At 42.7% G+C, this 17013-nt stretch overlaps 1 protein-coding gene across 3 annotated transcripts in view; it reads left to right on the plus strand.

The window, feature by feature from the left end:
- Window positions 1–17013, plus strand: part of atg10 (ATG10 autophagy related 10 homolog (S. cerevisiae)) — a 232134-nt gene that overhangs the window by 164146 nt on the left and 50975 nt on the right. For all 3 annotated transcript variants that reach the window (XM_078397047.1, XM_078397048.1, XM_078397049.1), the window contains exon 5: window positions 2232–2329. In XM_078397047.1, coding sequence (XP_078253173.1) covers window positions 2232–2329 — 98 coding nt within the window. The remainder of the gene's footprint in view (window positions 1–2231; window positions 2330–17013) is intronic.

The raw sequence follows: 17013 nt of genomic DNA on the forward strand, positions 1-17013 counted from the left end.
TCCTCCCTGGCCCTCTCATCCCACTCTCCCTTCCCCTGGGCCTCCCACCCGACCTGCCCTGCCTCTCCCTTTCCCAGTTCATCTTTCTCAATGTGATCGTTTACATTTTCACACAAAAATTCACTTGAATGTCATCAACTGATGTCTCGTTTTCTCCAGAATAGAATGACTTTGGGTGAATTAAAGTAAGATGGGAAAGTCCCTCTGGGAACATGAGCATGGTGCAATTTGGGCAACTTCCCTTTTTCAAGGCTTTGAAGTGCAAGGAATTCATAAAAAGTGCCCAGCCCCACTCCTTCACAATTCATCAGTTGCCTCCAAAGTGCCTCAGTACAGATTATTATCTTTAAATGGATTAAAAGCAGGAAATGCCCTGGGGAACCACCATATTTGGCAGAGTTAATGAGAATAGTTTTGGCCAGGAGATGGTAAGATGTAATCAGATGTATCTCATTGCTCTGAGGGAAGAGAAAACATGTTTTCCTCTTAATCATTCGACGTTTCATCCTGATGCCAGTGCGAATCAAGATGTTCCTGTGGAAGTCCCAGTTTACACATTGGCTTGGGCCTTGCGCAGTAATATCTGGTAGCAGCTGCCCCTTTGCTGCTTTGATGGGCTGCTCATCGAGTCGAAACCTTAGACTTTATAGACACAGCACGGACACAGGCCCTTCGGTCCAATGTGCCCTTGCCGACCAGCAATTACCCTTTACACTTACACTATCATGCAGTTGGGCAGCTTACACCCCAACGGTATGAACTTTGACTTCTATAAATTCAAATAACCCTTGCTTTCCCTCTCTCTCCATCCCTCTCCCTTCCCAGTTCTACGACCAGTCTGACTGTCTCCGAGTACATTTTATCTCTGTTGCTGTGTTGTTACTTTCTGCCAGCTAACAATGAGCTATTCTACATTTTCCTTGAACTTCATCCCCTTTGTCCTGGTTTCACACCTTACCATTCCTTATCTATGTATCTCCCTCTCCCCTGACATCTGTCTGAAGAAGGGTCTCGACCTAAAACGTCACCCATTCCTTCTCTCCAGAGATGCTGCCCGTCCCGTTGAATTACTCCAGCATTTTGTCCATCTTGGGTTTAAACTAGCATCTGCAGTTCCTTCCTTCACAATATTATCATGCACACTAGGGACAATTCACAATTTTACCGAAGCCAATTAACCCACAAACCTGTGCATTTTTGGAATGTGGTCACAGGGAGAATGTGCAAACTCCATAGTTTAATGGAAGAATGTAGTCCTTGGGAAATTTGCTAGCTCATAGGTTAGAAAGCCAGTCTGTTGAGCTTCACCAGGTTAATGGTGACACAAACACACAATATCGTTTTAAGTGAATAGGAGACATTGATTCCCTGGAGAAAGTGCGAAGAAAATGGAAATCTGGGGCAGTCGAGATGGATATTGATGCTGGCTGAAGCTTAACCTCACTTTTGAATCTGAAGGAAAGGAGTCTTTAGTTTACTTTAAAGATACTTTAGAGATACAACATGGAAGCAGGCCCTTCCATCCATCGAGACAGCGCCGACCAGCGATCACCCCGTACACGCCGCGCATTATCCTACGCACAAGGAATAATTTACAATATTACTGAAGCCAATTAACCTACAAACTCGTACATCTTTGGAGTGTGGGAGGAAACCAGAGCACCCGGAGAAAACCTATGTGGTCACAGGGTACAATCTCTGTACAGACAGCGCCCGTAGTGAGGATCGAACCTGGGTCCCTGGCATTGTAAGGCAGCAACTCTACCGCTGCGCCACCGTGCCGCCCCATGAATAGGATGTGTTTGCAGAATTTGATCAATCTGGTTGGCATCACACTTTGTACCCTGCATCCATTACTGCTATTTTAGCCTATATCTATTTCAGTATTGATAACTGCTGGATTAACTTTGTATACTCGGGCAATTATTGTTAGCTTGAATAATTAACCCACACATGAGATCATATTTTTACAGCCCTTTTAGTCCCTACCACAACAAACTTGCTGAAATGAAACGTGTTTATACTCTAAATACCAAAATTGAATAATTTGTTGAATTGAATAATTGATAAATTGTTGAAAGGTTGATGAAACCTTTGAGTTACAACTGATTTCATTGTGATTACAACTTTTGTTGTTAAGTGATGTATAAAAAGATGTCGTAGAATACATTTCATTCAGTGTCATACTTGGGTTGTCAATTCGTTAACTTCTCTTTTTTTTAAAATTATAGATGGCAGACCTCTCGCATTAAAAGAAATTTGGGAAAGTGTTCATGATTGTTACCAAGAAACCCTTTCTCAAGGACCCTGGAACACTATTACACAACAGGTAATCCATCATTTATACAGCAAATGTAGTTCAAATCACTTTTGCACATAAGCTGGAAATGTGAGTAAAATTGAATATTGATCACTTCATGTTGGTCTACATTAACACCAATTTTAGGGTTCTTTCCTCTCAGGTATAACAATGAACTACATTTGAATTTCAGTTCTTTAAAGGTGGTAGGATGAAATCTTCCACCTGTATTCCTTCCTCTAGCTTCACAGTTCACACATCTTCAGTCTTTATCTCACACCTTTTGCTTTTCATCTCTAGCTTTTGTCCAATCGTCTGCCTATCAAAAACCCGTCTCACCTATCTCTATCTATCACTCGGCAGGCTTTGTCCTGCCTCCACTTGCCTTCGAGCTTCTTACCCCCCTCACCACAATCAGTCTGAAGAAGGGTCCTAACCCGAAACAACACCTAGCTATATTCTCCAGAGACCCGCTGAGTTACTCCAGCACTTTGTGTCTTTTATTGTATACCAGCACCTGTGGTTTGTGCATTTCCTTCCTATATTGTGGTGACCAGAACTGCACATCTGCAAAGATCTCTGGACCTGTACATTAAGTTCTCGTTTCTCGCTTCGATTAAGTCCTTGTTTCTCAGTGCTTCCAAGGAGCTTAACATTTTTGGTATCTGCCCCAAACTTCTTAGACTGCCCTAAAATGCATTACCTCACACTTATCAGGATTAAATTGCATCGGCCATTGCTCTGCTCAATTTATCGGCTGATTAATGTTATTCTGTAGGTTAAAATATCCTTACCACCAATATTTCCTGAGCCTCAGACTTTATTCTATTAATTTCTCTCCCCCTAGTGTTAACTGACTGGCCTGTAATTAGATAATTTATTCCTGCTGCCCTTATTGAACAAGGTTACCACAGATCTAGGCTGATGTTCCAGTCGAGTACCTGAGGAGCTATTGTCTTTCACGTCAGACCAGGACCCTGACTATCTCTCAGCTTGACGTAAAAGGAGAGAAGATGAGTCAGTCAGTGTCCTGGCCAATCTTTATCCCAAAATCAAAATCCCCAAAACAAATTGTCACACTGGGATCCCTCAGCAGGTCAGGTTGAATCTGTGCAACGAGAAACGGAACTAACTTTTCAGGTCAAAGACCGTTCATCATAACTGGGAAAGTGAGAAAACAAGTTATGTGTTGGGACGAATGGAAAAGGCAAATGGACATCTCAGGATGTGGCCAGTTTTTCTAACATGATTCCAATGACTATGGATGGAACTCTTTGTCCAATAGAGTAATAATCAGAGAGAAGGAAAACAGTTCAAGAGGCTTGTAAGCTGTGAAATGCAGATCAGAGCTGTTGCTGAGACCTGAAACCAAAAGGAGTATGGAGGAAGGAACTGCAGATGCTGGTTTACACCGAAGATAGACACAAAGTGCCGGAGTAACCCAGCGGGTCAGGCAGCATCTCTGGAGAAAAATGATGGGTGGCGTTTCCGGTCAGGACCCTTCTTCAGACCCATTTTGACCCTGCAGTCCCTCATGACCGAGAATATGGTCTCCATCAGCAAAATCAAAAGAGAGCATACCATACCTGGAATTATAAGCAGCGAAGGGGTTGGGATGTAGAGAAGTAGTTGGAATGGCGAGAATAACTATGGGTGCTGATCGTAGAGAGTTTGCACATTTGTACACTTTCCCCATGAGGGCGGCAAGGTGGCACAGTGGTAGAGTTGCTGCCTTCCGGCGAATGCAGCGCCGGAGACTCAGGTTCGATCCTGACTACGGGCGCCGTCTGTACGGAGTTTGTACGTTCTCCCCCTGACCTGCGTGGGTTTTCTCTGAGATCTTCAGTTTACTCCCACACTCCAAAGACGTACAGGTATGTAGGTTAATTGACTGGGTAAATGTAAAAATTGTCCCTAGTGTGTGTAGGATAGTGTTAGTGTGCGGGGATCGCTGGACGGCGCGGACTCGGTGGGCTGAAGGGCCTGTTTCCTCGCTGTATCTCTGAACAAAACCAAACAAAGGGGGTGTCTCCAAGGTGGAGGTCAGATTGTGTTCTCAAAGGTGAACTGTTAGCAATACAAATGGATGCGAGGCAATGATCAAGCTCTTCCAGCTATTGCAAATAATTTACAGGACTCTGCTTCCTCTTCCCACACCTGTGAAGGTAAATACATTATTAACATTCTGTGCCAATGATCTTCCCAAGTATTGCCAGAACAGCTGCAAGATAAGCATATTGACACTTCACAGCTGTGTAGAGCAACTGCTTAACACTGTGCTTGCCAGTGAAAACATCTTTATCGCATGCCCAGTGGAAATGAGACACAAAATGCAAGGACAAAACGTTTTTTATTGTCTGGCAAACTTCCCAAAAGTGCATGGTGTTCCAAATGGAACCCATGTGGCCATTAGAACTCCACATGTGAAGCTGAATGCTTCAGGAAATATGCCACTCTATAAATGTGCAGACTGTTTCAGATCACAGAAATCGTATCCAGTATATTAATGCCCATTATTTATTGAGCAGTTTGATGCTTTTTTTTTTCCTCAAGAGAATTTTTTTGCAGTATTTCGCTGATTGGTGTTTCTACCCAGTCTCTTCTGGTCGACCAAGAGATTTAGATCACGAGAAGGTAAACACAAAAAGCTGGAGTGTCTCAGAGGGTCAGGCAGCAGCTCTGAGCTGAGAAAAGGCGTAGGTGACGTTGCGGGTCAAGACCCTTCTTTAGACTGAGAGGGAGAGGGAAACTAGAGACATGAAACGGCACAAAGAACACATGAATGAAAGGTCAAAGAATGTTAGTGTCAAGGAGTGCGTGCTTAAAGTAATTAAATCCAAACTAATTAAATAGAACACTTACTATGGTTGGTAGAAACAAGGAACTGCAAATGTTGCTGTACACAAAAGGAGACAATGTGCTTGAGTAACTCAGCTGGTCAGGCAGCATCTCTGGACCAGTTCTTCAGACTTACTATGAGTGCCCTGTTGCTTTGAATATATATCCGGAGAAGCCCCCACTATTTGTTTTGATATTACTTGCTAGCTTTCTCTCGATCAATTTTCTCTCTCCTTATTCACTGTTTAGTCTTTAACTGCTGACCCGTGCAAAATTATTAGTCCTCTGATCTAGCACAAGCCCTTGCTACTTTCTGTGGTCATGTTTTTGATTTAACATTTTCCTTGATCTCCTTTGTTAAGCACATATGGTTCAAATTTCTCCTGAGATCTTTCTGCCCACTGACTTATCCCTTAGCCGATTTACCCAATCCTTTCCAGGCAACTCTACCTTTATGCAATTGAAATTCCATTTGAGTTGGGGACATTGGTTATGAAGGCCAGGTGTTCAATCCCAGACTGTATCCAGAATTCTACCATGTTGTGATCAGTAAATAAACAGTGGCAGATTGTGAAACAACTATTTCATTACGTCCAACAAAAGTTATCCGAATCAGAAAGAGAAACTCGATGAATTATGTGACACTGTGGAATTCTCTGCCGCAGAGGGCAATGGAGGCCAATTCACTGGACGTTTTCAAGAGCGAGTCAAATATAGCTCTTTGGGCTAACGGAATCAAGGGATATGGGGAGAAGGCAGGAACGGGGTACTGATTTTAGATGATCAGCCATGATCATATTGAATGGCGGTGCTGGCTCGAAGGGCCGAATGGCCTACTCCTGCGCCTATTTTCTATGTTTCTTTTTTATGTTTCTATGAGATAGATATACCATCAGTGGTTAAAAAAAGCAGGTTAAGGAAATATTAAATCAAAACCTAGAGTTTAGTTTAGTTCAGTTTGGAGAGACAGCACGGAAACAGGGCCTTAGGCCCACCGAGTCCACACCAACCAGCGATCCCTGCACACAAACACTATCCTACAGACACCACGGACAATTTTACATTTATTCCAAGATAATTAACTAACAAACTCACTTTGGAGTGTGGGAGGAATGTGAAGATCTTGCAGAAAACCCACGCAGGTCACTGGGAGAACGTACAAACTCCGTACAGACAGCACCCATGGTCGGGGAGCTTACAAAATTATAAAAGTAAAGGGGACTGGGATTTTTGTTGGAATCAGTAGCAGGGGGTTCCGTAGAAATTAATAAAAATGTAGAAAATTGATAATGACAGAAAACTGACCAGTAACATCAAAGCAAGCAGCATTAAAGTCTCTGAATGTGTAAAATTGAAGGCTGGGGGAAATGGTAGGCAATTTAAACTAATTCTTTGCATCAATCTTCATGGCGAAGGAAACTGCAACCATTCCAACCAGGTAGGCTGGTTGGAATGGTTGCAGGCAAAGACTAAAGGGCGTAGCTTTGAGGTGAGAGTGGCAAACTTTAAAGGAGATTAGACCAAGTGGACCCGTTGGGCCCAAACCTCTCCTGCATTGGTGCAGCACCGTCTCCTCCTTCCCCACTCCCCTCCCCTCCTGTCCCCTCCCCTCCCCTCCCCCCACTCCATCATCCTAAACCCCCCCTTATCCTCCCTCCACCCCCTTCCGTCCCTCCCTCCCTCCCTCCCTCCCCCCTACCTCCCTAGGAGATAGATTTAAACTTTAAAATGTGAATAACTTAAAAAATACAACACCGATTTCAATGAAGCTTCTTCCATTAGCACCAAAGGGATGACAGTGAATAAGGTGGGCCTAAAATTGTCGCGCTATCGTGTACTGTTTTGGCTGTAGTTCAGGAACAAACAAACAAACCAACGAGAGTTTTAGTATATAGACGTGCTGAGCAAGTTAATGTACACGAGGATGGGTGCATTTGGAACGCACTACTGGGGTGGTGGTGGAGGCCATTATGACAGCTGCAATCAAGAGGCTTTTGGATGGGCACATGGATATGCAGGGAATAGTGGGATAAAGATCACATGCAGGCAGATGAAATCAGTTTATTTTGGCAGCATGTTTTGGCATAGACACTGTGGGCCAAAGGGCCTGTTCCTGGACTGTACTATGTTACGATCCAAATTGATTTTTTTATGGACTGGAAGGAGGTAACACAAGGATAGGCACTCAATCATTTACCATCTGTGTTAATGACTTGATGAATGGGGAAGAGAGTAAGGTTTTCCATGTCTGCTGATGACACAGAAATACTGTAAGTGACAGAGCATGGTGTGAATAGTATATGTAGACCCTTTTTTCCCCACTTAGCATTGATATCAGCATGAATGTCAGGGTCATTGAGGCAAAGGTCTCATTTCTGTGCTGCACAAGCCTGACTGATAAAGCATTTACTTAGGTAATGACCTTCTGCAGTGTGCACAGCTAATTGATTGTTTACAATTATATAAAAATGAATGGAGGTGTTTATTATCTCAATAATTTAGTTGCCTGTAATTGCCCACATTTGATTTTACGTGTGTTTTCACGCTATAAAATCTTCGGCTAAATTATTTGAGTAAGTTATGATTTTTCGCAGGCTAATTGTAAAATCTGTTTGATAAAGCCAAATAACGTCTATTTGTTTTGATGTTTATTTTTCAGCATGGCAATTGCATTTTTAACAAGACATCTGAGGAAATTAATGATACTCTCACTCCACTCATATTCCTGATGGCCCAAACTGATTGTTGGCTTTCGGCTCAGTGGGACTCTCGCTTGAGCCGTCATTCTCCATTTTATGTGTACCAACATCCAGTAACTTGTCTTAACTACTTTCGTTTTAAATACTATAAATCAATTACAACACACAGCTGTTTAATTGAAACTTCTGAAACTTTGCTCGAAATCTCCATGGGCACTTCCTGGTGGCTCGTAATGACGCCAATTTGCCACACCTGGCAAGATGTGCTCCCACTGAAAGGGCCAATTCTAACGTGGATTTAAAACTGTTAACTATTTGAGTCCTGCAGTGTCTCTCGAGAAACATGCCAAAAAAGTTTTCTTTTACAAAATGAACATTTCACATTTGGCTAATTTCAATTAACTGTTGTGTAGGGAAGAACTAGAGATGCTGGTTTTTAGATTTTTTTAGATTTAGAGATAGAGCGCGGAAACAGGCCCTTCGGCCCACCGAGTCCGCGCCGCCCAGCGATCCCCGCATATTAACACTATCCTACACACACTAGGGACAATTTTTACATTTACCCAGTCAATTAACCTACATACCTGTACGTCTTTGGAGTGTGGGAGGAAACCGAAGATCTCGGAGAAAACCCACGCAGGTCACGGGGAAAACGTACAAACTCCCCCAAGTTTAAATCAAAGATGGACACAAAATGCTGGAAATCAAGAAGGGTTTTACCAAGAAGGGTCTCAACCCAAAACGTCACCCATCCCTTCTCTGCAGAGATGCTGCCTGTCCCGCTGAGTTACTCCAGCATTATATGGCCATCTTCGAATTAACTATTGACGCATGATAAATTTAACAATGCAAATAATTCGAACGGTGAAAGGCTTGGATAGAGTGGATGTGGAGAGGATGTTTCCACTAGTGGGAGAGTCTAGGACCAGAGGCCATTGCCTCAGAAATAAAGGATGATCCTTTAGGAAGGAGATGAGGAGGAATTTCTTTAGTCAGAGGGTGGTGAATCTGCGGAATTATTTGCCACAGGAAGTTGTGGAGGCCAAGTCAGTATTTAAGGCAGAGATAGATAGATTCTTGATTAGTACGGGTGTCAAGGGTTATGGGGAGAAGGCAGGAGAATGGGGTTAGGAGGGAGAGATAGATCAGCCATGATTGAATGGCGTAGTAGACTTGATGGGCCAAATGGCCTAATTCTGCACCTGTCACATGACCTGATGCTTCAAATGTTAGAACATGATCAATGAATGTGATTCTGTTTACAGTCTAGTCTGTAACTCTGAGTATAATTCTGTCGGTTTGAGAATTCAGTTGTTGACTTATTTTCCTGATTGGATAGGAAATTACATATCTGTTAACAGTATGCTGATTTTGAATCTAAGTTCATAAGAGTTAGGAGCAGAATTAGGCCATTCGGCCTGTCAAGTCCACTCCGCCATTCAATCATGACTGATCTATCTCTCCCTCCTAACCCCATTCTCCTGCCTTCTCCCCATAACCCTATCTCTGCCTTAATAAATATCCATTGACTTGGCCTCCACAGCCTACTGTGGCAATGAATTCCACAGATTCACCACCCCCTGACTAATCAACTGCTATTTGTGACTAAGGCAATCGAGCTTTACCGTCCGCAGTTAATTTCACATTGGCTCCAGACAAAATTGTTTTCTTACATCCATTCATTTCTGGAGGCATGGCCGATCAATAATGCAGAATCTCCCACGTGCACAGTGTATATTGGAAGCATCGTTGTACGTTGAAGTGGCCCCGAAACAAGGCTGCAAGGGCCTTTGCAATTTCTCAGTGAAAAATAACAAACTAGGGCTTTTCCACCATCTGGACCTGAATAGAAGACCATAAAGGGTTCTACAATTTTGAAAAAGGCAGCTGAAGCAAAAACTAACCATGATTAATAAAGGACATGTACTGTTATTAGTGTGGAATTGGAATGAGTGGAGTTTATGAATGATGCTCTGTCTCTGGAAAACTTCAACAGCCTGTGGATCAAGTTGTTTCTCGTAATGCGGGAATAATATCCTTACTTTGCTGTAAAGTAATGTAGCAACATTTGGATTTAGTCAGTCTTTTGACTAAATCTGAAATATCTGTATGAGAGTGAGTGCATAGACAAAGAATGAAATTTCTTTTGCCATACAGCAAAGAATTTTCCAATGAAAAAATACCAGTGTGCGGACCTACCACTGAAAAGGTCCAGAATTCTGTGCACAAACAAATTATTTTGTCGAATGAGGGAAATAGCTTCCAGCAGTGGAATGTATTGAAAGGAGCACATTTTGCGTAGTATCTTATTGTATGTCTCAGAAGAGCATGAACATGCGTCATATTGAAGTGCGGTCACTTATTGAGAAGTCTGCTGTACTGCATTTACTAAGATACTGCAAACGGCAAGAAGATTGCCAAGGAACTTCTTTAGTCAGAGGGTAGTTAATCTGTGGGGCTCATTGCCACAGAGGGCTGTGGAGGCCGTCAGTGGATATTTTTTAAGGCGGAGATAGACAAGTTCTTGATTAGAACGGGTGTCAAGGGTTATGGGGAGCAGTCAGGAGAATGGGACTAGGAGATAGAGATCAGCCATGATTGAATGGCGGAGTGGACTTCATGGGCCGAATGGCCTAATTTTACTCCTATAACTTGTAAACTTGTGAAGATGGGCCAAAACCGTTGTTGTTGGTTGAGGTGGGAAATCTTCGTGGGACTATGAATCAAAGTCAAACCTAATTGATCTTAGCAATGATTGTCATTTGCAACCTAGATTGGTTTTAGTCATGTAAATATCACATTTTCATTTTGTAAGTAATGTGTAGTGAGCTCAATGTAACAGAAAAAAATATCTCACCAGGTGTTACAAAATGGAGCAGCAAATATTGGATGGATAGAAACATAGAAAATAGGTGCAGGAGTAGGCCATTCGGCCCTTTGAGCCTGCACCGCCATTCAATATGATCATGGCTGATCATCCAACTCAGTATCCCGTACCTGCCTTCTCTCCATACCCCCTGATCCCTTTAGCCACAAGGGCCACATCTAACTCCCTCTTAAATATAGCCAATGAACTGGCCTCAACTACCTTCTGTGGCAGAGAATTCCACAGATTCACCACTCTCTGTGTGAAAATAAACTTTCTCATCTCGGTCCTAAAAGACTTCCCCCTTATCCTTAAACTGTGACCCCTTGTTCTGGACTTCCCCAACATCGGGAACAATCTTCCTGCATCTAGCCTGTCCAACTACTTAAGAATTTTGTAAGTTTCTATAAGATCCCCCCTCAATCTTCTAAATTCCAGCGAGTACAAGCCGAGTCTATCCAGTCTTTCTTCATATGAAAGTCCTGCCATCCCAGGAATCAATCTGGTGAACCTTCTCTGTACTCCCTATATGGCAAGAATGTCTTTCCTCAGATTAGGAGACCAAAACTGTACGCAATACTCCAGGTGTGGTCTCACCAATGCCCTGTACAACTGCAGCCTTTCATTAAAAAAGTACATTCAAAACAAGAGGTTGACCAGGGAGCAGGACCGCTCAAGGATAAAGGAGGGAATTTGTGCATGGAGTAAAATAATGTAGGTGAGGTACTAAACGAGCACATTGCATCTGTATTTACAAAGGAGAAGGACACGATGGCCAGCGAAATCAGTGTAGAGAATACTGATACGCAAAGGCTCCTTGAGATTAAGAAGGAGGCGGTGTTGGGGCTCTTGAAGAGCATTAAGGTGATAAATCCCCAGAGCCTGATGGGATTGAACCCAGGTTATTAAGAAGATGCAAGAGAGGAGATTGAAGGGGCTTGCTAAAGATCTTTGCAACATCTCCAGCCACATATGAGGTCCCAATGGTCTGGAGATTAGCTAATGTTGTTCTTTTGTTTAAGAAGTATAGATAATCCCATGAATTATTGGGTGGTGTGCCTTAAATCAGTGGTCGGGAAACTATTTAGAGGATTCTTATGGATAGGATATACCGTTTGGAAGTGAATGAGTTAATTAGGGGCAGTCAGCATGGTTTTGTCCATATCAGATTATATCTTACTAACTTGATCGAGAATTCTTGAGGAGGCGGCAAAGGTGATCAATGAGGATAGGGTGGTGGAGTTCGATAAAGTCCGCCATGATCAGCTGATGGGAAAGATTAAGCCACACGGGATTCACGGTGACTTGGTCCTATGGATTCAGTAGTGGAAGGGCGTTACTCAAGCTGGAGGTCTGACCAGAGGAGTTCCACAAGGATTTGTGCTGGGACCTTTATTGTTTGTGATGTACGTAAATGACTTGGACGTAAATGTCGATGGGTTAGTTAGTAATTTTGCAGGCAACACTAAGGTAGCCGGAGTTGCAGACAGAGGATGTATGGGGCATGTTTTTTGCACAGAGGGTGGTGGTTGCAAGCAGCACACTTCCAGGCGTGGTGGTGGAGGCAGGTACACTGGTGACAATTAAGAGGCTTTTAGATAGGCACATTGATAAGCAGGGAATGGAGGTATATGGATTCACAGGCAGGCAGATGAAATTAGTTTATCTTGGTTTTGTGTTTGGCACAGACATTGTGGACTGAAGGGCCTATTCCTGTACTGTTCTATGTTCTTTCTGCATCCTATTTGGCAATATAACAGCGAAAAACTATGATGTGTTTGTCTCTAGTTAAATGGTTAATTATGTTTATTATTTACCTTTATTTTAAATAGGTTGTCAGAAAAAAATGGCTTCTACCAAAAAATATTATGATTTTAGAGTGTGTAATGAGGAGGCTTCTTCATTATGCTAAATATTCATAATGCATAATAAGGTGTGGCAAAGGGTTAGTATAATGGCTAACTTGGGTTAAGTTGTCCTCGCTCTTCAATGGTAATCCAGAACTCTGCTGAGAAGCATTATAGACAATAGACAATAGGTGCAGGAGGAGGCCATTCGGCCCTTCGAGCCAGCACCGCCATTCAATGTGATCATGGCTGATCATTCTCAATCAGTACCCCGTTCCTGCCTTCTCCCCATATCCCCTGACTCCGCTATCCTTAAGAGCTCTATCTAGCTCTCTCTTGAATGCATTCAGAGAATTGGCCTCCACTGCCTTCTGAGGCAGAGAATTCCACAGATTCACAACTCTCTGACTGAAAAAGTTTTTCCTCATCTCAGTTCTAAATGGCCTACCCCTTATTCTTAAACTGTGGCCCCTTGTTCTGGACTCCCCCAACATTGGGAACACGTTTCCTGCCTCTAACGTGTCCAACCCCTTAATATTCTTATACGTTTCGATAAGATCTCCTCTCATCCTTCTAAATTCCAGTGTATACAAGCCTAGTCGCTCCAGTCTTTCAACATATGATAGTCCCGCCATTCCGGGAATTGCAGCTGTGATGTTTGAAAATTCTTGAAATTTTCTTGCACTGTTTAACATAATGTGGAGTTCTTGCAATATCTTGAAGAGAGATCTTGTTTTAAGTAACTGAACATCACAGTCTTTTGTTTTAGTTTGCACCCAGAAGGAAACTGGTTCTCCCTTCAATGTCTGACTGCTAGAATAAATCTGACTGTAAATATCAGTTCCAAGTCTAACAATGGGATGTTCAGTTTCCTAAAACAAGATCTGCAATGGGATCCGTTCTGTGACCAATGCACACATCTGGTTGGACAAATAGAAGTGTTTTCAATGAGAAATACCTGCCTTAAAATGCCACAACATTGCACTTGGTGTCAAGAGTTTATGGGGAGAAGGTTGGTGAATGCGGTTGAGAGAGAAAGATAGACCACTCATGGATCAGCCACAAAAAGCTGGAGTAACTCAGCGGGACAGGCAGCAACTCTGAAGAGAAGGAATGGGTGACATTTTGGGTCGAGACCCTTCTTCAGCCATGGTTGAATGGCGGAGTAGACTTGATGGGCCGAATGTCCTAATTCTGCTCCCATCACTTATGAACTTATGAACCTCAAGTTAATGTATGAGAAGTAATCGAGTTTGTTCGCAGGACTGTTGACTTGCCTTATGATTTTTGACTACAAGTTAACTCTAATGTAATGTCAGTACCAGTGTTTTTCTGAGCGCATTTGAAGTAGGCAATGAAGATGATAGGGGAGGGATATGTATGTGAAATTTCCATGTATTATTATATTCTTTGTGCCATAATCAGACCATCTTGTTTCTTGAGAACCTAGAAAACTATAAAATCATTTTGGTCCATTCAAACATTCACAGCAGGTTATTTAATGGTGGTGAGTTCCTGGAAAGCTCTGCCAGGGGTGGTTGAAGCAGATACGTCAGTGGCATTTACAAGACTCTTGCATAGGCGTATGGATACGCAGGGAATGGAGGGATATGGGTTATGCACAGGTAAATAAATTGATGTGTAGGAAATTTTGTAGAAATGTGTGGAAAAATGTGTCGGACCATACTGTCCTGGACCTCCTCCATTGTCAGATTGAGACACAGCGCAAATTGGAGGAACAGCACCTCATATTTCGCTTGGGTAGCTTACACCTCAGCCATATGAATATTGACTTCTCTAACTTCAAGTAGCCCTTGCTTTCCTTCTCTCTCCATTCCCTCCCCCTTCCCAGTTCTCCGACCAGTCTTACTGTGTCCGACTACATTTTATCTCTGTACCGCCCACCCCCCTGACATCAGTCTGAAGAAGGGTCTCGACCCGAAACATCACCCATTCCTTCTCTCCAGAGATGCTGCCTGCCCTGCTCAAGTTTCTCCAGCATTTTGTGTCTACCTTCTTGACAAATTGATGGTCTTGGCATCATGTTCGGCACAGTTGTAGGCTGAAGGGCCTCTTCCTGTGCTGTACTCTTCTATGTCATGACCTTGATCCTTATCTTCCAAAAATTTTTTATCTTTGGAGATTCCGTTGTATCGTCTATGAATTTACGATATTTTATGCTACTTGTTGAGTTTAGTTTAGCAGAAACAGGCCCCTCGGCCCACCCTGTCCACGCTGACCAGCGATCCCCATACACACACTATTCTACACATAGAGTCATAGAGTCATAGAGTCCTACAGCACAGAAAGAGGCCCTTCGGCCCATCGTGTCCGCGCCGCCCGTTACCAAACACAGTCTAATTTTAATCCCATTTTCCCGCATTTGGACCGTAGCCCTGAATGTTGTAGCATTTCAAGTGCCCATCCAAATGCCTCTTAAATGCCCTTACCCTGTATTTATGTCCCCTCGTTGTTGAACCTTCCACCAGTGGAAGAAGTTCCCCGCCATCTCCCTTATCTATGCCCCTCATGATCTTGTACACCTCGATCATGTCCCCTCTCAGCCTTCTCTGCTCCAGGGAAAACAACCCCAGTCTGCTCAGTCTCTCCTCATAGCCGAGGCCCTTCATCCCTGGCAGCATCCTGGTGAATCTCCTCTGCACCCTCTCCAAAGCTATCACATCCTTTCTATAATGTGGGACAATTTATAATTTTACCAAGCCAATTATACAAACCTGTACGTCTTTGGAGTGTGGGAGGAAACCAGAGATTCCAGAGAAGACCCACAGGGAGAACGTATAAACTCTTTACAGATAAGCACCCGTAGTCAAGACAGAACCGGGGTCTCTGGCACTGTAAGGCAGCAACTCTACCGCTGCGCCACTGTGCCGCCCAATATCTGTATCTATGATGATTATTGCACAGCTCCTCTGCGCAAACTAACTGAGATGAGTTATCTCACCACTGACAAAGATGTGGATTTTCATTGAAATTCTGGAAATTAAAGGAATCAAAAGATACAGCATAGGGAAGGGAAATGGACAAAGATCAGCGATGGTCTTATTAAATGGCAGTCCAGTTCCAGGAGAAATAGTCTTTCCCCTGGTCCTCTGTGGAGATTCCCTGATCTGAGGTTCCTCACTGCTCAGACTTTAGTCAACTGGGAACAGGTTTAGTTAAATTAGCTGCAGGAAGTGATGCTTCACTCAGTGCCTTTGGAACGCCATTCAATAGCTAAATCAATAACAGATTGGGGGCCGGGGCAATCTGGCAAATGATGTTTTATATAATGTCCACTCATCAAGTAAAATCTGGTAATCATCAAGACTAGAAAAATTGTTTGTGCAAATACTGATTCGTTGAAATTGTTTCATTTTGCAGCCCTTGGTTTACTGAGATAAAATCAGTTTTAACAAAAAATATGTCAGTGAAATAGTTCAAAATGTTTTAAAACTTGGTCGTTAATTCTTTTCTCTATCCCACGGCATGGAAATTTGTGACAATGGTGAATCAAAGGAAGGTTTCACGTAATCATTCCTTGCCAATGCAGACTTTATATTGACCATCAGTTCATGCTTATTTGTTGAATATATCTAAGAGAAGTGCTGGAAATGTCCAGATGTACCTTGATTGTGTGATTAAATATAAGACGTTGCAGGAGTGCCTCTAATTAAAAACAGATAGTGCTACGAATCTTAAGACAAAGGCTCTGATTATACTTTTTAAACTGTTTAAATAATCAAATCTTCCATTCTTGATATGAAACAAAAATCTTTGGAAATATAAAGTTGGACAAATTATTTGTGAAGAGAAAGACTGAGTTAACACTTACAGCCAATGACCTTTTATTGAAACTTATGAGGTAAACTCAACTAAGCTTTAAAAAGTGGTGGACCCTGCCCGATCCATAATAGGTTCTGACCTCTCCACGATCAAAGGGGTCTCTATAAGTGGCATCCAACGTCATCAAAGACCTACGCAAACCTGGCCACGCTCTCAATTCACATCCTACCATCAGGGAGAAGGTACAGAAGTCTGAAAACTGTGACCACCAGGTTTAAGAATAGCTTCTTCCCAACAACCATCAGGCTCCTGAATGGTTACAGCACTAACCTTATCTATGGGCTGCTTTTGATTGCACTAAGGACTTTGGGCTTTTTTTTGCATTGGTATTTGTGTTATTAATGTATTGAATTTGTGTTTATTATATATGATCTATGTGTGTAAGAAGGAACTGCAGATGCTGGTTTAAACCAAAGATAGACACAGAATGCTGGAGTAACTCAGCAGGACAGGCAGCGTCTCTGGAGAGAAGGAATGGGTGACGTTTCGGGTCGTGACCCTTAACCCTGTGTGTTGTGTGTACAGACATGTTATGTTGCTGCAAGCAAGAAAGTCATTGTCCCGTTGTCGGTATCTTTGACAATTAAAACACTCGGCGGCTTGAAATTGCCAGACAAGTGA

Source organism: Rhinoraja longicauda, chromosome 3, assembly GCF_053455715.1.
Source record: "Rhinoraja longicauda isolate Sanriku21f chromosome 3, sRhiLon1.1, whole genome shotgun sequence".
NCBI classification, from domain to species: Eukaryota; Metazoa; Chordata; class Chondrichthyes; order Rajiformes; family Arhynchobatidae; genus Rhinoraja; species Rhinoraja longicauda.